This window comes from Schistocerca cancellata, chromosome 6 (assembly GCF_023864275.1).
Source record: "Schistocerca cancellata isolate TAMUIC-IGC-003103 chromosome 6, iqSchCanc2.1, whole genome shotgun sequence".
In the NCBI taxonomy this organism is placed as follows: Eukaryota; Metazoa; Arthropoda; class Insecta; order Orthoptera; family Acrididae; genus Schistocerca; species Schistocerca cancellata.
Genome location: NC_064631.1, coordinates 533,685,500 through 533,709,124, shown reverse-complemented (window position 1 = coordinate 533,709,124; position 23,625 = coordinate 533,685,500). Strand labels below are relative to the sequence as shown.

The 23,625-nt window shown below is 39.4% G+C and overlaps 1 protein-coding gene across 1 annotated transcript in view; it reads left to right on the top strand.

Annotated features, from left to right (window-relative positions):
- The window catches only part of LOC126190927 (guanine nucleotide exchange factor subunit Rich), a 294,040-nt gene that overhangs the window by 180,526 nt on the left and 89,889 nt on the right, over window positions 1-23,625 (top strand). Inside the window, exons 15-16 of the mRNA XM_049931563.1 lie at window positions 11,733-11,972; window positions 12,057-12,171. Coding sequence (XP_049787520.1) covers window positions 11,733-11,972; window positions 12,057-12,171 — 355 coding nt within the window. The remainder of the gene's footprint in view (window positions 1-11,732; window positions 11,973-12,056; window positions 12,172-23,625) is intronic.

Genomic DNA, 23,625 nt, shown 5'->3' with positions numbered 1-23,625 from the left:
GTGTGTGTGTGTGTGTGTGTGTGTCTCTCTCTCTCTCTCTCTCTCTCTCTCTCTCTCACTCTAGAAGGAAACATTCCACGTAGGAAAAATATACCTAAAAACAAAGATGATGTGACTTGCCAAATGAAAGTGCTGGCAGGTCGACAGACACACAAACATACACACAAAATTCAAGCTTTCACAACAAACTGTTGCCTCATCAGGAAAGAGGGAAGGAGAGGGAAAGAAGAAAGGATGTGGGTTTTAAGGGAGAGGGTAAGGAGTCATTCCAGTCCCGGGAGCGGAAAGACTTACCTTAGGGGGAAAAAGGGACGGGTATACACACACACACACACACACACACACACACACACACACACACACACACACATATATCCATCCACATATACACAGACACAAGCAGACATTTGTAAAGGCAAAGAGTTTGGGCAGAGATGTCAGTCGAGGCAGAAGTGCAGAGGCAAAGATGTTGTTGAATGACAGGTGAGGTATGAGTGGTGGCAACTTGAAATTAGTGGAGATTGAGGCCTGGTGGATAACGGGAAGAGAGGATATATTGAAGAGCAAGTTCCCATCTCCGGAGTTTGGATAGGTTGGCGTTAGTGGGAAGTATCCAGATAACCCGGATGGTGTAACACTGCGCCAAGATGTGCTGGCCGTGCACCAAGGCATGTTTAGCCACAGGGTGATCCTCATTACCAACAAACACTATCTGCCTGTGTCCATTCATGCGAATGGACAGTTTGTTGCTGGTCATTCCCACATAGAATGCATCACAGTGTAGGCAGGTCAGTTGGTAGATCACGTGGGTGCTTTCACACGTGGCTCTGCCTTTGATTGTGTACACCTTCCGGGTTACAGGACTTGAGTAGGTGGTGGTGGGAGGGTGCATGGGACAGGTTTTACACTGGGGGCGGTTACAAGGATAGGAGCCAGAGGGTAGGGAAGGTGGTTTGGGGATTTCATAGGGATGAACTAAGAGGTTACGAAGGTTAGGTGGACGGCGGAAAGACACTCTTGGTGGAGTGGGGAGGATTTCTTGAAGGATGGATCTAATTTCAGGGCAGGATTTGAGGAAGTCGTATCCCTGCTGGAGAGCCACATTCAGAATCTGATCCAGTCCCGGAAAGTATCCTGTCACAAGTGGGGCACTTTTGTGGTTCTTCTGTGGGAGGTTCTGGGTTTGAGAGGATGAGGAAGTGGCTCGGGTTATTTGCTTTTGTACCAGGTCGGAAGGGTAGTTGCGGGATGCGAAAGCTGTTGTCAGGTTGTTGGTGTAATGCTTCAGGGATTCCGGACTGGAGCAGATTCGTTTGCCACGAAGACCTAGGCTGTAGGGAAGGTACCGTTTGATGTGGAATGGGTGGCAGCAGTCGTAATGGAGGTACTGTTGCTTGTTGGTGGGTTTGATGTGGGCGGACGTGTGAAGCTGGCCATTGGAAAGGTGAAGGTCAACATCAAGGAAAGTGGCATGGGATTTGGAGTAGGACCAGGTGAATCTGATGGAACCAAAGGAGTTGAGGTTGGAGAGGAAATTCTGGAGTTCTTCTTCACTGTGAGTCCAGATCATGAAGATCTCATCAATAAATCTGTACCAAACTTTGGGTTGGCAGGCCTGGGTAACCAAGTAGGCTTTCTCTAAGCGACCCATGAATAGGTTGGCGTACGAAGGGGCCATCCTGGTACCCATGGCTGTTCCCTTTAATTGTTGGTATGTCTGGTCTTCAAAAGTGAAGAAGTTGTGGGTCAGGATGAAGCTGGCTAAGGTAATGAGGAAAGAGGTTTTAGGTAGGGTGGCAGGTGATTGGCGTGAAAGGAAGTGCTCCATCGCAGCGAGGCCCTGGACGTGCGGGATATTTGTGTATAAGGAAGTGGCATCAATGGTTACAAGGATGGTTTCTGGGGGTAACGGATTGGGTGTGCGAGTGTATACCCGTCTCTTTTTCCCCCTAAGGTAAGTCTTTCCGCTCCCGGGACTGGAATGACTCCTTACCCTCTCCCTTAAAACCCACATCCTTTCATCTTTCCCTCTCCTTCCCTCTTTCCTGATGAGGCAACAGTTTGTTGCGAAAGCTGAATTTTGTGTGTATGTTTGTGTTCGTTTGTGTGTCTGTCGACCTGCCAGCACTTTCATTTGGTAAGTCACATCATCTTTGTTTTTAGGTATATTTTTCCTACGTGGAATGTTTCCTTCTATTATAACCATATATATATATATACATATATATGACAGGTATACACTTGCACACACACACATATCCATCTGCACATACACAGACACAAGCAGACATTTGTAAAGGCAAAGGCTTGGCCTTTACAAATGTCTGCTTGTGTCTGTGTATGTGCGGATGGATATGTGTGTGTGTGCGAGTGTATACCTGTCCTTCTTTCCCCCTAAGGTAAGTCTTTCCGCTCCCGGGATTGGAATGACTCCTTACCCTCTCCCTTAAAACCCACATCCTTTCATCTTTCCCCCTCCTTCCCTCTTTCCTGATGAAGCAACTGTTTGAACACTTCTGTCCCAATAACTATCCACAGACTGATTACAGAAGTATACAAACATAATAAATTTCTTTCTGATACATGTTCTTTTTACAATTGCATATTAGATCCAATACAAGTTAAGGACAATATCATGACTTAAAGTATTTTCATATGTGATAGTAAGCAAACATCTATCCAGTGATTTTCACATAATAGGTATAGTAACAGGTCAAACACGTGTATAAGGCTACAAACAGTCTAACCTAATTGTAATCACATCTCAGTTGTAAAGTAATAAATTGTCTCTGTAACAGCACATATATCTTAAATAAACTTCACACCAACTCTAAACATTTTCTCAACTTTTCACAAAGTCATCAGCACAATAAGATTAAAAGTAACATATACTAAATTACTAAGTTCATGTTTTACTGGTACACAGTAGCAAATCACTACATGATGAATCTTAATAAGAAAAATGGATATCATTTTGAAAATACAGGTTGCTAAAAAAATTGAAATTAGTGTTGTTTTGTTCTTCCACATTCTAAGTTAAGTGCCTGGTCAAGATATAGACTTGTGTCTTACAAATTGCACACTGTATACTCTGGGATAGCAGAAGAATCCTAACTGCTCTTACTAACAAGAAAGGATAGTAAAAGGGGAGTGATTACAGAAAATACATATGGAGTCACTGACTGGGGCAAGTCACCATATGCCACATTGTGTATCTATGAAAGTACCACATATCCCCTACCTGTTAAATTTCACCACAAAATTACTGAAAAACGTCTCTGAAAGGATGTTCATCCCCAGCTTTTGCCTTGACAATACAGTGCACAGAATATATTCTCAACTATTTCAACTCCTTAAATCACTATTTAATTCATAATTTATGATGGACATAAGAATTCAAAAAAAGTGTTCAAATATTCAGTGAGTACAAAACTTAAAATATATTTCCTCTTATTGGTTATTTCACTTTCACTGGGTTACTCACTGTGGAGTTTGCCAAAGTATACAGTAAGACCTTCACTGTGTAAAGGAAGATGCATAACAAATGAATTTCCAATGCTGTGTCAAATATCAAAGAACAAATATCATGATGCTAAACGGGTCCAAATAACAACAAATTCAAATGGTCCTATATAAATATCAAATAACCCCCAATCTATGCCAGGTAAAAGCATAAACTAGTGTTCAAATATACCCTTTTCAACCCTGAAAGGATGTAAACAAAATATAGGTAAAATATGCAAATATCCACACATAAAAGAAATATGAATATAAACTACAAAAAATATTTTACAGTATTAGCTTCAAATGTGTTAAGTTATTCGATTTCTCACTCGTCAGTGTTTGCATTTGCAAAAAGCAGTGAACATTAATTGTACCTTTTATGAGTTGTTATTTTGTTTCAATTAGTATTTTCTTGACTACTGGATCAAAGTATTGATAGTGTGGCATGACAAGGTGTACAACCTGGATTTGTCTGTGTGGCATAAAGTATACAGTCTTCAACACAAGTTTACTATTTGCTGGTTGTTCATTCTGTTTTGTGGTACTTTCATTAACTAGGTAAATTTTTTTGCGAAGCTCCTTCAAATCTGTCTGCAAACTACAGATTTCAACACACACATTCCCTTCCTCCACTACTTGTACACATCCACTAATTGAGTTGTTCCAAATTTCTAAAACAACTTTCCTTTCCTAAATGCACATTTTGACAAATTTCATTTATGGTTTCAAACTTTTGGCCACCACTATGGTTACATCTGTCACCATAGTCACTAACTATTTTCACCACTTTATCACAATCACTACCTTTTACTACAGATTCTACACATTTAATAATCATATTATCGCCAGGAGACTGTTCCATATTTTTCATGGCTATTGTATCATCTGAGTACACACTGACAAATTTCACTTAAGACCTTACACTTTTGATCACCATACTGATATTTGCTACTATAGTTACTGACTACACTTAGCACTCTATCACTAATTAGATCTTTTCCATTTTCACAAACACATCCAGACACAACATGATTAACATCAACTGGTAACATTAATCTATCAGGCACTGCTCTACTGGTTTATAACTCATTACTCACACACACACACACACACACACACTAGAAATTCCAGAATCATTCAGCATCAAATCATCAACTTTAACTCCTACATATATCATCCCATCTAGTTCTGTAAGTAACATATCATCATCAACATCATTATCATCATCATCTGAAATGTCATCAGAAACATTATCATCACACTTAATATTATTTTCAACACCAAACTCATCTCCCTCTTCACACACTTCTTCAACAACCTCAACACTGTGACTACTCTGTCCTATCACATCCTCATTTTCCTGTTATCTACTGCAATTTCATCTGGAATTAGTCGCTTCCATTGCCTAGCACATGAACAACAGCTTCCACACATACAGCACCAGTATCAGCATTTCACAGTCACTCAACATTCTCACTAAACCATACTCATCAGATCTGTTCTCATCACTATCAACAACTATTACTCCATTACTACAGTTAAAGAAATTTGTCAAAATGTTTTCTTCTAATTCAAATTCAGATTTTTTACTTTTTTGCTCACCTTTGTTTTGAGATGATAAAAATTTCCAAAATTCCCTATCAAACTTCATTCTACTCACTTCAGGTTGTATTCTGGATACAAAATTTTAGTACAGTCTATTTGTTCTCCCCCTTACCCTTCTGAAATTACTACAGTGTGCCTGATTGTAATTCCCATGTCTATTTGCCCCATTTTGCCAGGCTCCGAAAGAGGCAGGTCTTAGTTCACCGGACCACTTCTTCTGTTTTCAAAATTGTTACTATTGTTTTCCTGATTTTACCCACACTACCTATTTCTTGGTTTGAAATTCCTGTTCTCAGGTCTTTGCCTAACATTCCTCTCCCCATTTATTGTGTCATCATTTCTGAATCTACTATTTAAATGATCATTGAAGGCTCTGTTGTTGTTATTCCTGTTATCATCAGGTCTGTTATTACATCTGTCGTTTCTCTCCCATGCTAAATCCAATTTATCTATATATCTAATAAATTGTTCAGTTGTATCATCAGGTCCGTAGACAAGACTCCACTGTACCTGTTCGGCAATCTACGTTTTAATGCATCTATTTGGATCATTTCATCAAGTGGTTTATCAAGACGTACTAAAGTTCTTAACTGTTGTTCACAAAAGGTTTTCATGCGTCCACTACCCGGTTTGAAATTTGGCCCATTCAAAAATTCTGACTTAATTCTGGCTTGCTTAGTTTCTGACCAGAATTTGTTCGTGAAAGCTCGTTCTACCTCATTAAACAACATTTTGGGTTTGATTGATTGGTTCGCCCATGACAAAGCCTCCCCATCTAAAAACTTTTTAAAAAATTTAATTTTCAAACTGTCGCTCATTGTATCAGTCAAGTGATCTTTTATCTTGTGCATGAAATCAATTGGATGTATATTGCCCTCCCCAGAAAATGTTTTTATGTTAACATTATTCCACAATGAACTGTAACTACAGAAAGATTTCACAGCAACGGAATCTTCAATTTCTTGAAAATTAGATTTAAAGTTTGAAATTTCGCCTAAACAAGTGCCTACATCTTTTTTTAATTCTGCGAAATTCTAATTTGCAATTTTAGTGAAATTTTGTATATTTTGGTCTGTTTCTGTGAATTACTTTACGAAATCTTTGTTGAGCTTTTTTAATTGTAGTACTTCAAAAGTAGAAACTTTTTTTAAATTTTTCGCGAAATCTAGCCTCTCTTCGAATTTTTTGTAATCTTGTTTTAAGGTAACAATTTCCCCTTCTATAGTCGACACATTTTTGGTATTCACATCTACTTTCTCCCAACGTTTATCTAAACTCTTCTTTGTCTCACGAATTTGGGTTCCATGGTTGTCTTAACTTTTTACTGTAGAATCAAGTTTCTGATCAAAACAGGTTTTATGTTCATCAAACGATTTTTCAAGTGTCTTTTTCTGTTCTTCCAGTGATCATTTTTTGTTCTTTCATAAGTTGAACTAACCTATCCTAGGCTGATACGTTAGGTTCAAATCCACGAAAGGGTGAACATACCCTACTATGATCACTATCCTCTCTGATTTCATTATCTTGATTAACTACACTATCATCAGTAATATCTACGCTGTTTTGCAAGTTTCTATTAACTTTGCCGTTATCGGTAACTTCCATGTCGTTGTTAACCTCCCCATTATCCTCCATAATGACAATGCAGACGAAAAACAATTTCCGAAAGTAAAAATTCAAATAGATTTTATACTTACAATTGGTTCTCCAAGTTGCATTTGCAAATAAGTATCATTATGTCCTTTGTAGTGTTATTCACTTTCTTCTTTGTCCTACTCTTGAAAAAATGGAATATTATTTCAACAAGCGGGTTAACTCCGAAATAAAATAAAAGATTAGTTTACAGAATTACACTGCATCCCAGCTCCATACACCAATAACAACATGTCTTGACTACTCGTAATAATTGGGTTGTTCATAGTTACTCATGATCTGTTGCAGCTGTCGTCCTTACATTGTCAGTCACCTTAACTTAACTACTGGAGTGGAGAGTTAACTTAGTTTAATCTTGTGTTAAGTTTCATAATTTTTATTATACTTTCAAAACAAAAGTAAAGTATTATTACAGAGGCAAACAATACTTACAATACAAAAGGAGCAGCCACATGCTCACTGCTCAAAAACCAAAACCAGACTGACCTCCTTTGCCAACATGGCTGTAACTATTTATACTTTCTTAACAATCCTGTACAATCCTCAGCATTATTTAAAATTATTATTTCATTAATTAACAATTAAAACTCTCATCCTAAAACAAATGACACATTTCTATTATTACCTAGATTCTTATATATTAAACACATGAGTGAATTCTAGTCTATATACTAATTGTTTCATGTATAAACGGGTTAGGTGTTAAATGTTAACAATACACTTGTTATATTTACTAATTACAGAAGATTCGTATCATATAAAATGTTTCTACACATTAGTGTAATTAAGATTCTGTAATTGTTTTCTTCATAACTTTTTCATGAGTACATATTTCCATACACCTCTATGTCAGAAATTACTGTTTATGGTTAAAATTTACGTGTTTAATAAGTTTCTATTAGACTGTTACGTTTCAAGTTCACTAACTTCATACCTCTTATATTTTGATGAAATATGCTAATTCCTTCTACACTAGGAAACATGACATCCTCTGAAGGTGAGCCCTTTATTAGAGGAACTTCCTTTAAGCAGGTATACCTATCAGCTGACTTCAGTCTAAAAAAGGTGCACCTCTAACACTAACTACTACAGGAATTTTTCCATGAATGATCCCACCACCACCCACTACACTGTCACCTATAAGCCTTGCCAGCCTCCTCTTCTCATACCTATTGAGGTGCAGGCCATGCCTAGTGAAACCTGATCTGCTGATAGAACCAACTGGCACTACTTAAATGTGATCCATGCCCTCTGCTATCAGTGCCCTCTCCAGTCCCATGTTAATGCGCCTAACAACCGCATCAAGATGCGGCCGATCATGATGCTAAAACAGTTGCACAAAATGCGCATTAGTGCCACCAGCTTGAGTAGCTAACTTGACCAGGTCACCACCTACATCATACTCCCCGTCCCTATCGAGACTGTTCACTGCTCCACCCACTATCACTACCTAAGTGTCAGTCACCTGAGCCAACCCTGCACTAAGCTTCGCAATGCTGGTGACCAGGTACTCACTCCCCAGCACTTATTGCAACTGCTGGCCCACATCTCTACCATGCGAACTACCTAGCAGCAGAACCTTCTTCTTTGTGTTTGACTTGCAACTAACCTAGGCCTCCTAATTGCTGAGGACTGCTGCATGTTCCCTACATCTACAGCTACAAGACCTAAGTAATAGTTTTAATGATTGTTCTTTGTAATCAAAGCAGTGAATACAAATATAAATATAACTCTTGAGGTAATTAACTGATGTCCTTATACTTTCGAACTGTTTGATGAAATCGTCATGCAGTCTGCAGAGGGGACAACGGGGTGGGGTGGAGGTGGTGGTGGTGGGGGGGGGGGGGGGGGGGAGCATTATTTGTAGTCGTGGATCTGATAGCCACCTGGTATTTAGAATGGTTTGGTTGAGATGAATATTAGAAAATAAGTAGGTATAAGTGTATGAAATCAATTGTTAATGCAGGAAGAGGTTAATTTGTTAACAAAAGGAGATTAAGATGGATTTGAAGAATGGGAATAAACTTTGAAATGTAGAGCGTAAAGAAAGTGTATCAAGAGAAAGGAATAATGAGAAAGTACATAAACACTGCACAGACAAACTTAGATAAATAATCTTTCTGGGTCATATTTGTAACTGGCTGAGTTTCACTTTTCATTCTTCAGCTTTAAACTTACTTTATAGCTTACGAACACTCCCTTATTTCTTTAGAAATTGTTTCCTTGTGTGTTACCTGTTTGTACACCCAACACTGGCTGCACATCAACTGTCCAACCACAAAAGAGCACTTCCCTCATCTGTTTACAACTCAAACAACTGAACTGCATTTGCCATCAGAGATTCAGTTACCTCTAATCATTTTTTGAAAGGTTAAATACGTTCTCCACTGCAGTCCTCACTCCTCACAAAGTGGTGTCCGCCACCCATTCAAATTTGTGGGATGTCTCCATCTGTCCAAATGACGCTCCTGCTACCAACTTTATAGCTCACCATTAATATCCCCACTGAAGGAAGTGGTGCAACAGAGTTTTGTCGCATACATCCTGTCGCTGTATGTTATTGTAGCCTTGTCAGTGGAAACTACATGTTGATCCATCGTGCCTCCCAGGATGATGAGATTACCGAGAGAATGCCACAAAAACATTCCTCAGACCATAATGCTTCCTCTTTCAGCATGGACCCCTCCAACAGTTCTTGCAGGGTACCTGCTTTCAGACATTTCACTCCCAATGTAACATAAATGTGATTCGTCTGAGTGTGTCACCTGCCACTACTCAGTGGATGTCCAGCCTTCATTGCTAATGAACAGAAGTCAACATGAGTGCATGCACCAGCACCAGCACCTGCTATGGAGGCACATATGCAACAACATAGCTGCTTGGTTCATCTGGGTGTTCAGTTGCATCTCAGCAGCCATCGTTCACCTCTGTCATCCTGCTCCACCACAGTTGCTACAGTGCAGGTTTTGAATACCGCCATTTTGCCATGCATGATATACTTTAACTATGGTGGCATGCGAACAGTTTAAAACTAAGCTGTTTTTGAATTGCTTCCACCCTTGGCCCAGAAGCTAACAATCATGCCCTTTTGAATATCAGATAAATTGCTCCATTTCTGCATTACAGTAACTACTGCACTGTTTACCGCATCCCCCAGACATGCTTTATGAGGGGCGTTTGAAAAGTCCATGCAAAAATAAAAACTACTTACGTGTTTGGGATAAACTTTTTTTATTTTTCGACAAAGTCTCCTTTTATACTTATACACTTCTTCCAAAACTGTTCTAATTTATTGATCCCTTCGGAATAATAGGAATTGTCCAAGACTGCAAAATAGGTATTAGTTGCTGCGATCACCTCCTTGTTTGAATAAAATCTTTGCCCCACCTGTCATTTCTTCAAATTGGGGAACAAATAGTAGTCCGAGGGAGCCAAATCTGGAGCATAGGGGGGGGATGTGAATTTTGCGACCACAACTGCTGAGGTGTGTTCTGGTGCATTGTCGTGATGGAAAAGGACTCTTTGCGGTCCAGTTGCCAGTGTTATTCTTGCAACTCGGTTTTCAAACGGTCCAATAACAATGAATAATATCCACCTGTAATAGTTTTATCCTTTTCCAGATGAGGATTATCCCTTGTGAATCCCAAAAGACAGTCGTCGTAACCTTTCCGGCCAAAGGAATGGTCTTTGCCTTTTTTTGGTGCAGATTCTCCCTTGGTAACCCATTGTTTAGATTATTGTTTGGCCTCAGGAATATAGTAATGTATCATGTTTCATCCATAGTGATGATACAATGCTTAGAGTCCTGTGGATTCTTCCTGAACAGCTGCAAACCATCCTTGCAACACTTCACATGATTCCGTTTTTGGTTGAGTGTGAGCAATCGCGGAACCCATCTTGCAGATAGCTTTCTCATGTCCAAAAGTTTATGCAAAATATTATGTACCCATTCATTTTAGATGCCCACAGCACTAGTAATCTCACACACCTTAACTCTTCTGTCATCCATCACCATATCATGGATTTTATCAATGATTTTTGGAGTCGTAACCTCCACAGGGCATCCAGAACATTCAGCATCACTTGTGCCCATATGGCCACTCCAAAAATTTTGAAACCACTTATAAATGTTTATCAAGCTTCTCTTTAGTCTCCTGAGGTGTTTCGCCTTTCATAAAGTAATGTTTAATCACCACATGAAATTCATTTTCGTCCATTTTTTGACAATCACTTGACTTCGGATTCACAAGAATGCCAAACACAAAGAAATAGATCAATATGGCTTAAACTTGGTGTGCATTCTTTCCAAAGATGCTACTAACTAAACATGACCTTGATATGCGCTGATGGTGCCATCTCTTGGACTTTGCATGGACTTTTCAAATGCCCCTCGTATATACCTTCCACTGGTAGTGCTACCACCTGCAGTCTGTGAATTACTATTGCACATTGTCATTGAATGTAGGTGGTGGTCTCATTAATTTGACTGGACCGTGTAGTACTTATAATCAACAGAATAGTGCTGCTTTTCTTCTCTTTAAATTTTTTTTTTTTTTTCCTTCCTGTTTTGGGTCATCTTAATGGCATCTTCTCATTTAACGCTATCAAATTACATGCAACATACCCATTTTTGTTAAACACATATAAACAAAACTTATTAGTGACAACAATAAGTAAGTATGGTGTCCTACAAGAAAATAAGATGCACTTGCTCAGTGTCACTAGCCTTTTTGTTCATTCAACCAGTGTATGAATAAGTAAGGATTTTATCTGATCTGCGAGTAACTTTTAGTAATATGTAATCAAATACATAACAGAGAACAATTTAAATTTAGTCAATTTTGAGCCACTCCTAATGTCAAGAACCAAACAACTGTGCAAATAAATTAAAAAAAAACTACTGTAATATGTTGTAAGCAAGCCCAGTAAGGAAAATTTTCTGTTTAATGGTTGAGTATTTCCCCTTTCAGGTTTTGGAAGAAGAAGCAACAAGTAAAGAGCCTATCCCTGATGCATTGCTTCCAAGTGTGATTGAATTCATACAGGAATTTCCTATTTATTTGCAAACTGTTGTTCAGTGTGCACGTAAAACAGAAATCGCTCTGTGGCCATATCTATTCTCAGCAGCTGGTAAACCTAAAGATTTATTTCAAGACTGTCTCATGAAGAAACATTTGGATACAGCTGCTTCATATTTAATTATTTTGCAAGTAAGTTTTACTTCAGAGTCTTGTTTATGATAGCAAAGTTATTATACATTTCTGGCATTAATATTTGTTAATGATCTCTTTTAGAACCTAGAGCCTTCATCCGTTAGCAGACAATATGCCACTCTTCTGCTGAATGCTGCACTAGACAGCTGCAGATGGGAACTCTCCAAAGATCTGGTTCGCTTCCTGAGAGCAATTGGTAAGATATTTCTGAGTTCAGAAACAGTACTAGATATCAATCATATGGGTTTGTTGTGAAAGTGTGATGCAAAAAGTTCTTTTCCTGATAGCGAAAATAAGAATTTATGTTTTGAAACCCTTTTATTTTGAAATGCAATCTCCTTTTTATATCAACACACCACATCATTGAAGTTCCAGTGACATTAATCCATTTCTGTAGTGTTCCTCTGGAAGTGTTGCAAAACTCATCTTGTTGTTGACGGGATGTTAAACACTAATCTCCTCCTCCTCATTGTTGACTGGTGAGATAATGTGACATGATTTGTCATTGGCTATGGAAGTGCATTACACATTGCAGTCTTGATTTCAGTGCTTGGGAAGCAATTTTGTGTGTTTGGTGCAATTTTTTTATACTTTTGCAATATGCACATATACAGTGTAAGTGTAGCTGGGCATCAAAAATCTATCCAAAATGTGTTGTTTTTTGCTGGGTTTCATTTCCTAAAGTGCTGGAAGTTCTATATCAGCGTATAAAACCTTCAAAGGATTGGTAAGTTTTACATCTCGTAGGGAAAGTATATTGCCACATAACTTGGAAAAAAGTACTTTCATCAGGGGTGTAGTGTATTTTCACCTGAGAAGAACTTTTTTTTATGTATATACGCCCTAGCAGAGAATTACGGAAAGCGCATCATAATCTTGGTGCATCAGATGAAGGATGAGAGTTGATGTACAGGAGTTTCCCTTATTCCTCTGCTACTAGCATTCCTCACACAAAGTTCCAAATTGCAGTGTACATACAGATTCATTAAATTGCTGCCATTGAAATGCTTTCAGTGTAGTCCAACTATCTGATAAATACATTCTCTTTCACTTAATACAAAATATGGTGACGTTATGCATGAAACAGATTATTTCAGTAGACAAATCATTCGTACCACCCTGGAGGTATTGTATAATATCAAACATACTGTATCCAGCTTGTGAAAGCATTTGCCAATTTTACAAGAGATGATTGGATGGAGATGGGGATGGACTTCCCTGGCAAAAGTATTGAAATCACTGAGTTTCATTTGGCATTGACTACAGAAATCAACTTAATCGGTGAACCATCTTGGGATTGTGACTCAGATGAAAAATGTGGGGCAAGGTGCCAGAGAGTTGTTCTACTTGGACAAGTTCTGGATAGATAACTACATGTCATTTGGCAAATACTGGCAAGCAGAAAGTGTAACAGGTGTTACTGTGTGAGGTAGCACCTTAAAGAAATTGATTGTGGTAGCTGCTAGCATAGGATCCAAGAACAGATTTGTCATGAAAGTACACCTCCAGTTCTGGGCAAAGTCAGTCGTGGGTGGTTACCACAGCCAAAAGAACTTTGCTAATTTTGAAAAGTGGTTTGTAGGTATAGTTTTTCCAAATACTCATCCGAGCTCTGTAATTCTGATGTGTAAAGCATCAAACCATAGCAGGCAGGTCAACAGGATGCCTACCAAATATGATCTGAGGATTACGATGTTAGAGTGGTTGCGAGACAATAAAATAGACTGTGACAACTCAGTGAGGAAGGCCAAACTATTAGCTAAAATAAAGGCTAACAAACTGGCCGAGAAGGTATATGTCACGGATAAAATCACTGAAAGTGGAGGCCGCAAATAGTCCGTTTCCTGCTGTGCGACTGGGCTAAAATAAAACCAATTTCAGGGAGCACAGTGCCAAGCTGAAATGAAATGTGAAAGGAAAGAGTTCAGAGTCTTGCTAATGCTGCTTTCCTATCAGTTACTGCACAGGACTGAGAAGTTTACTGAAGGAAAGTGAAGCAGCTGAAACAGGAGTATTGGACACGAGATGGGTTAATGGGAAGTGGCTATCGCTGAAGTTGTCATCAATGCCATGCCCTCTAGTGGTGATGGTCATGATGATGATCTCGAATCAAACACAGCCGATAGCAGTGATCTTGAGCAAACACCATTGTGACAGTTATTTCAGGCATGGTTAATTATTCATTCCAGTCATTACTACTGTGCTGTGCTGTATAAATTTGATGTTTCTTCAGATTCTGAAAATTGGGTTTTGGTATTTGATTCTTAGTGTCACAAGTTTTATGTTCCTCTACTTTCATTTTTCATTATTTTTGATAAATAAATAATAACTAAGTTGTTGTAAAAGCTCTTGTGCTTCAGTATATCACAACATATTAAGTGATTTACAATCCAATTCACATATCACTCAAGCAAGCAGTCCTTCTGCTAGTGTTGCCTCTGTTTTCGTGTAAGCACAAAATTTGGGTAATGGTGCACTCTTACCCCCCCCCCTCCCCGTGACCTAACGCAATGGCAAGGCATGCCTCCTGTCATTCCCGAAAGCTGCTGCACAGATCTGCAACTTGCTGTGGACAAGCTGTAGCTTTAAAATCTCTTTATCTTGTTCGTGGGCTGTATCTCCAACCTTCTTCTTATGATCCTCCTGATTCTTTATTGTAGCATCCCGTTAGTCCTGATCATGTCAGAGTTCTTTCACCACTCTTTTATTTTCAGTTAATATATCTGTGATTCACTTCTTTCTTTAACTTTGCTTTCTTTCTATCTCTTCCTGATGACTTCATGTTAATTTTTCTAGTAATCACTCGTCATGTTGCATTTGACAGCTTTCTGACTTTTTGCAAGGTCTTCCTTATATTTTAGCAGACTGTTTTAGCTTCCTTTTTATTTCTACTGACATTACTTCTGTTGGTGGTTTCTGTTCTTTTACTTTCTTCCTTCCTCCCATAGATGTCGATATGGTGTACTAATATTTTCTGTCCTTAGCTTGTCATCAAAGGTTTTTTTCTCTCATGTTAATGATATCTGAAAACTCCAAGTTCAACTTGCACAACTGATTTTGGCATGATTCATCATCATGGATGAATCTAAAACTAAGTTTTCATTGGGCTGTCATGAATCATTGGTTACTATTTGTTTAGCCTTCATACTGGGTGTACAGGAGAACTGGCACATTTAATGCTTGCTGGAAGTAACACTACTGATTTATTTTTGATGCCACTACATTCAAAAGTAATCACCACTCACCTTACGACATTTATCCCCATTGGAGGCAAGACAATCGATTCCTGTTTCATAGAAAACAGTTGGTTGGTGATGGATTCACAACCATGCCCACTCTTGCACTTCGTCTGACAGAAACCAACATCTATGCATGTCTGTCTTCAGGTTGTCAACAATGTGAAAACCATACAGTGCGAACCTTCTGGGTTGTACAAACGATGCTGCAGTGCTGCCCAACCAAATCGCTGAAGCGTAGCCTTTGTCTGATTGGCAGTGTGGGGACAGGTGTTATAGTGCAGCTTTGTCTGCAGGGGCCCTCTGATTGCTGAGTTCCTTGAGTGCGGAAGCACAATCAATGCACGGCGCTATGAAGACACTTTCCCGAAACTGCAATGAACCTAAAGTCAAAACGCGCAGAAATGCTGTCAGATAGAATCATCCAGTCGCCCAATAACTCCCGCCCCCACACCACCAATTAGACAAAGGCTACACTCCAGCAGTTTGGTTGGGAAACAATGCAGCATCTTCTGTACAGCCTGGATCATTCATCGTGTGATTCTCATATTGTTTGTGACCTGAAGAAAGAAAGATGTGTGGATGTCGGTTTCAGACAAACAAGACTGCCCCTTATATTTGGTAAGTGAATATATAAAAAGCATTTTAAGTTTGACAACCCATCTGGAACCCAAACTGTTACATGCTAAGTGAATTGTTCCTTCTTGAATGTTAGGCTTTTTTTGTAAAGAGGTCAATCTGGAGAAATTCTCTGAACCAGTGATGCATTATGTATATCAATAAGGAAATTACTTATTAAGTTAGAACAATTCTTCAAAATTTTGAGATTCCAACGGTACCATATGAGCTCCCATTTTTTAGAACTTTTATACTGTAATTTCATTCATTTCAGTGAGGGATATTGGTGCTACTTCTAGTTACTTACATTTTTATGGAATGACATTTTTCATATATTCTATTGTTTCTTCAACTGAATCATTTAATCATTTTTTCACTCTTGCTTGTAGAAAGTTATTGTTAAAAATACTTGTGCCTTGTAAATTATCAGTCACAGCATTGTCATTGGTGGTGGTGGATACTGATAGTAAAAGGTGGAGTATGAATAGTAGTAAAGAAATCCTGCCTTATGCAAAATGTCATGTCTTGCATAAGTTGGAATTTCTCTCTAATTTTTCTTAGCAAGCACAGAAAGTAGGAGGATCAGCAGCATCAAAATACAATTATGAAGTGAATAGAATGGAGAGCTTTTTGAGGTGGCATTGTCCTACTCCAGTTCCAGGAGGGCATGAGTTTAAATCTTGGGAGATGGTATGTAGAAATTTGGGATTGCAGAGCAGGAGGATTTTAAGGGTGCAGCAGTGGTAGTGCAAGCAGGCTTGGGCTCTTACTTATATGGCTTTAGAGCACTACGTCAGTGAGGACTACGGACTGATGTAACTTGAACAGGTCGAGGTCATTGCAGGATAGGCTGCAACTGGAGATGGGTAATTTGATCATTAGATTTTTATTTTATTTTATTTCTGAGGGGAGGGGGGGGGGAGGCCAAGAGTATGTGGGACTGAGTACTGATTTAGAAATAGGGAGACGTTTCTGTATTGGCACAAACAAATGGAAGAAGCACGGACCCATAGTGGATTATAAAGAACAGGTAAAATACCTTACAAACTCATAAAAGACAAAAGCAAATGCACTATAGTAAGGGGGAGAGGGAGGAGGGGAGGAGTGGCTGGATAGGAGTGGAGATATGGCAGAAGATGCATGCTTGATTATGGGAATGGGGAGGTGCTGTTAAGGTACAAGGTGTGAAAATATACATGGGGCCTAGGTAGGACCAGGACAACATACAAAAATACATGTGAGTGAAGGAAGATGATGGGATCATTTTAAGGTCCAAGTGTTGTTACATCAAGATTGAAGCTTTATTATATCAGTGTGAAGAATGTGGGACCCAGGTCACTGCACCTAACATCAGCATGGGCACAACATGTTACTTACAGGATAGTTAACATTCAGAACACACAGAAGGCAAAGTATCCACATTCAGTCTCAAATTGTGGTTTTTATTAAAATGCACATAGCATTTTGAGCCCTGAAGGCTCGTCATTAGGTTCTTAGTGTAATTATATTGTCATTCTTTGTGCATAGCAGTTCTTTTTAGTCCTATTATACACATTCATCTTAATTTGGTAATAGAATTAGGAGTTAAAACCAGTTAGAAAATTGCTTACAAGTTGTAGTATCTGTTTTACAAACAAAGATAAATAGGGTTGTAAAACACATTATTAGGAAGCTACTCTAGTTTTCATACATACATCAACATTTTCAAGTCTTGGGTATGCTACAAAAATGTAAACGTGCCAAGTGTTAGCTACATACCTCTCCCTGTCCCTCAGGATGTGGCTATAGGTAAGGGAGGTTAAAGCCTTCTGTTTCGTTGTTTTGAGTTGAGAAATGATCTGTGTGCTGTATACAGTTAGATTTTGGTCTATTATTTACTGCGAAAAGTTGTTGTTGAGTTTAATTTACTCATACTAAATGTACCCAGAAAATTTTATTTTTTGAAAAGTTATGTAAAGTTTTTTTATTGATCTAGTTTCTTTCCTTAAGTTTTTGACTGAAGTACTGTGAGGCTGTTGAGTGTGGCATTTAGTTTGTGTCTGTTCTGATGTAGTTTGTTAACTCTGTGTGTTTTATGTAGTGGTTGAGACTGAAAACGCCAGCATGCTCTTTGTAATGTATTTGGAAACTACTTTTTTTGTGTTTGTCTTTTTCTGGGGGGGGGGGGGGGGGGGGGCACCTAGGTAAGGTTAGTCATCACCAAGTTTTTGTTTGTCAGTAAAGGACTGTTTTACATTAGTATTCTTAAATAGTTGCCAGTTTGTTTGTAGATCTGTGCTTTGATTGTATTCTGTTAGATAAACTTTCAGCTGATTGTTTCTGCTTACAAAAACACTTTTTTGAGTCTAATACCCCTGTACTGTGGGGTTACAACAGCCTCAGTAGAACAGATGATGTCAGTTGTGTGGAAGCTAGAGGAGGAGTAACAATTTCTGTAGATGATTCGTATCAGTCCTTGCCTCACACTCTCAGTACAAACTATCAAGCAGTTACTGTAACTGTGTATGTCCATCATAGGATAGCTCATTGTTCAGTCTCTGTGTCTTCTCATGAACCATTAGACCAAGAAGCTCTAACTCATCTTTCAATATAACTCCCACGTCTCTTCCTCCTTGATGGAGATTTTAATGTAAAACATGCTCTGAGGCTTCATTACACTCATTACACTCATTGTAATTCTGCCCAACCTGGGTCACTATTCCCCATCCAACTTTCCGTCGTGCTATGCTTGAGCAACAGTGAAACATTGACAGCAATATCATGTAGGTTGCAATTCATATGTAACAACAGAAACTAATACATGAATAAAAGATTGCAATCATTATTCAGTCCAGTTCTCAAACTTTCACTTGTCCTGTGATCTAGTGACATCTGTTGATACTATCTTCACCATTGGTCTTTCAGAGTAATTTATTCTCACAACAGTAGTTACAGTGAGTTTAATATGATTTATTAAATTTGCTAGACATTTCAATCTGGATTAATTTTCCTTTTCGTTTCACCTGAATGTCATCATCATGTTCTAAAGCTGATTAAAAGTTGGTAACAATTTTCTCCTGTATTCTGATGCATGTATAGCGACCAAATTTGTCATTTACAACCCACTTGGTGAATCATTAGTTTCTGATAACCAAATAAAAAATTGACTTGGGTTCATAATCGAGTAATGACTTTTGAAAGAGAAGATTTTTGCCCAGATTTTTATTGCAAACCTGTTCAGATACAACAAAAGTTTGTAAGTTGATGGAATTTAGTATTATTTCCTCCTATGTTTCACAAAATTGTCAATTTTTTAAGCAGAGCATTAGTTCGTTATAGTGGCTAGTGCCTAGTTTCTTGTGTATCCCTTGTCCTAGAACCATGGGTCAAATGTCACAAGACTGTTTGAGCAAGGCTGTTACTGTATCATGCGCTTCAACGTATCGTGAAATTTCAAGCCTATTTTCAGACACAAGTATTGTTTGATATACCCTACTCTTCTGGATTGTTCAAAATAAATTTGTATGGAACCTCAGTAGCCAAAGCCTCATTATTAAATGTAGGAGACACTAGTTAAATCTCTGAACATAGAATGACACCATATTTTTTGAATGATGAATTTTGGAAAAAAACTCAGCTTATAAGCGGGTAAACATGGTATGGTCATTCTCTGCCATCAATCTCTTGAGAGAGCTATTTACTCCCTTTTGACCATTTCCTGATGTGGATACGTTTGACTGACTTAGCAGTGTTCAAAATAAAGCCACTGAAACGGATGCTCAGAAAAACCAGAACGATATTATACAACCAGCTGCCTGTATTTGAACACTGAGACAATGTCCAGAAAGTTTTTGTATGTCCATGTATCTGATTGGAAGTTTAAGGGACTTATGTAGTAAAATGGGAAGACCTACAGCTGTCCCTACAATGTTATTTACTATATGACAACCAGTTTTGGGGCTCCAGAACATCATCTTCAGGCCTTAATTGATGCTGAGGGGACTAACTCCAATCGTATGCATGACTCATCAGTGGCTAACACCTGTGAACTGGGTTTCACAGAGTACCTGTAACAGCGATTTTGTCTCTCAAACCACACCCAACATCACTGTTACAGGTACCTTGTGAAAAAGGGTTCATAGACGTTGGCCACTGATGGATCGTGTATATGACTGGACTTAACTCCCTCAGTGTCAGTCAAGGCCTGCAGATGGTCTACTGAAGCACTGAAACTGGTAGTCATATAATAAATAGCATCGTAAGGATGGCTGTATGTGTTCCATTTTATTACATTATGTCCAGGAAGGTGGATCACATCATGAATGTTCTCCACCAAGCCACTGGTGCATTTATTCTTAAGTATTCAGAACTACAGTGACTGCCTGTACACTTGGGGAGTGGGGATTGCCACCCTGAAATTGGGGACAGGTGATGGTTCTCTAGAAATTTCAGTAGAGACCAACTGCTGCAAATTTCGTTCCCTTCTAGGTAGTGGCAACCAAATGCCACTGAATAATTAAGTAAAGGAAGAAGTGATTGTGACAAGAATGCCTGTTCTCAATAAATCATTCCACCAGCCCATCAGGAGAATTTTAGAGAAGTGTATTAGGTGTTCCCTTAATGCTGTAATGAGGAATGGGTTCCATAGCCAGACCATCAAAGGAGACAAGGCAGAGTATTTTGCTCGAATTATTGCCACTGCCAACCATGAACCAGCTTTCTGGCATCATTGAACTTAAACTGAGAGGAGTGTCTAGGACTTCAGTTTTAGCAAAGCTGAAGTCAAAATTCCCCTTTTTTAAATGTGGGAGATGGATTTGGCATTATCTGTGGCATGTCACGCACTGCTCCTCATGCAGAAACATCGAATTTGCCTTGGTACTTATTACAGTGTTGCCCTCACTATGTGGGGAAGTCCTGGGAACATATATTCTCCTGCTGTTTTTTGTGGATTATGGCATCCTGGTACCCCTCTAATGTAGGTTCAGTAGATATCATTCCACTGTTGGTAACCTGATCTTGCTCTAAGTGGCAATATGACTAGCTTTCCTGTGCCAAAATCATCCAATACATATTTTCTTCGACAAGTTTTTTGATAGTACTGGGAGGCATAATATCTGTTTACTCACAGTGATTCCTCCCTGTTTATGGTATTTTTCTCCCTGCATTATTTTGAATATCAGTTTGATAATATCTAATTCAATTATTTAGTATAAGAGAGCAGTTTCCCCCAACATACGGTTTTGAGTGTATCCATGTTTTTAACACTATTCTATTTTGAGGAGGACAGGTTGCATGTTATGTCACAGTGTAGTCCATTTTGCTTGTGGCCACAGTTTGCTGATGGCCATTCGTCCTCGTGAGCAGCTGGTTGATAGTTGTACCAGCTGAACAATGATTGCAGCAGAGCTGGTATATGACATGAGTGCTATCACAGGCGGCTCAGCCTGTGATGGGGTAGGATAAGCCAATGACAGGAATGGAATAAGAAGTGCTGGGTGGGTGGATTGGGCACTTCTTGCACCTTAATGTTTCACCCGGGTATAAGCCCTGTGCCGAGGGGCTGTGGTTGGGAGTGGCATAGGGATGGGCTAGAATGTTGTGGTTGGGTGGGCAATGGAACATCACTTTAGGAGGATTGTAAAGGATCTTTCATAGTATGTCCTTAATTCCAGGGTATGATCAAAACCCTGATGAAGGATGTGGTCAGTTGGTGCAACCTGGAATGGTATTGGGTGACAAAGGGGGCGCTTGTCTGCAGCTGCCTCTTGAGGGTGGTAGGAAGAGTAGAGGTGTATGGGGATATGGCAAAGGAAATCTGCCTGCGGACTAGGTCTGGGGATTCTCTCTCTTTGTAAAGGCCTTTGTGAGACCTTCAGCATACTGGGAAAGGGAGTTCTTGTCACTACAGGTACACTGTCCCATTTTTTTGTCATGCTATATGGGAGGGATTTTTTGGTGTGTAAGTGTTGACAGCTGCTGAAGTGCAGATGCTGTTGGTGGTTGGTGGATTTAATGTGGACAAAGATATGGATAGAGCCATCAAAGAGGATGAGGCAACATCCATGAAGTGGCATGCTGGATTGAGGAAGACCCAATGAAGTGAATGGGAGAGAATGTGTTGAGATTGTGAAGGAATGAGGACAGGATGTCCTGGCCCTGTGTCCACATCATGAACATACCATCAATGGACATGAACCAGACCAGGGGTTTGTGTTTTTTGGGACCAAGAAAGTTTCTTTTAGACGGCCCATAAATAGGTGTGTTGCCCACCTAACCTCCACAACATCCTAGTCCATCTGTATGGCAACTCCCAACCCCAACCACTTGCCAAAGGGATCATATCCCTGTGGAAGACCAAGATGCAAGACATACCAAATCCAGCCATCCAGCACTTCCTATTCCATTCCTGTCACTGGCTGATTTTACCTCATCAGAGGTGTGTCCAAGTGTGAAAGCAGCCTTGTTATACACCAGCTCTGCCGCAAACATTGTTCAGCCTTTTATTTTGGTATGACTACAAATTAGGTGTGACGAGAATGAATGGCCACTGCCAAACTATGGCCAAGAGCAAAGTGGACTATACTGTGGCACAACATGCAGCTGTACATAACACACTTGATTTCAATGACTGCTTCACAACCCAGGCTATCAGGATCCTCCCCTCCACAACCAGGTTTTCTGAACTGTGCTGATGGGAGTTGTTCTTACAACACATTCTTCGCTTCTAAAACCGTCTCAGCCTCAACTTCTGGTAACTTACTGTCCCCGCACTCTGCACAAAACTGTTTCCGCTCCTTCTATCCTGTCACCTCCTCACGATTTGCCTCCCCTAACCCTCATTGTGTGCTGCTCTCTGCTGGTGGATTCTCCAGTATTTTCCCCTTCTCTGCTCCTCTCCTTTCCATTCCCCATTTTTCCCCATCCTCTCTCTGCCACACAGCTTCCCGACACTGCACCTTTCAGCCCTGTACTGTCACGTCTAGTCTCTGCATTGTCCACCAGGCATTGCTTATTCCTCTCCTCACATGTGTATCCTGCTATCCCTCTCCCTTCCCAGCCGTTTCAGGTTGTTGCTCCTGTTAAACACATTTCTGTTGCAGTCTGGCTGAAATGGCCAGAGTTAGCAGTCGCTCGCTCAAGCGCATGCGTGTGCGTAGGTGTGTGTGTGTGTGTGTGTGTGTGTGTGAGAGAGAGAGAGAGAGAGAGAGAGAGAGAGAGAGAGAGAGAGAGGTGTTCTTGCTTGTGTGAATGTGTGTGCATTTCTCTTTTCTGAAGAGGACTTTGGTCAAAAGGTTATATGTAACAGTCCTTTCATTGTGCGTGTCTGCATCTCAAAGTGCAATCTTTACAGTGAGTAGCAATCTTTCCTCCTCATAATTTTGTTGATATTGCAACCTGGAATTTCCATTTTTTGATCATTTTTTTAAATATTGAAGCTGTAAATAGTCTATGGAACTTTGTAAAGTGCTCCTTTTGGATTATTTTTCAATTTTTGTACTTCATCTAGCCTTCCAGATCTCACACATCAGTTGCAACTAACATTTAAGAATGTAGAGTAGTGGCCAGAAACAACTGGTTGTAAATTGTAAAGTATGAATCCAGCATTAGAGGGACCATCCCAAAAAATGCTGAGGCTGATCAGGGTAAGGCAACATACTAGGCTTGCAATCCTTTAAAAGTTAGTTACACACAGCTAAATTCACTTTCATTGTATCCTGCCCTTCTCACCTGGTGAGGGATGCAGGGTGATTTATCTCCAACCAATTACTTTCTTTTTGCTGCGTAACATAAATGAATAAGTGGTTTGCAAAATT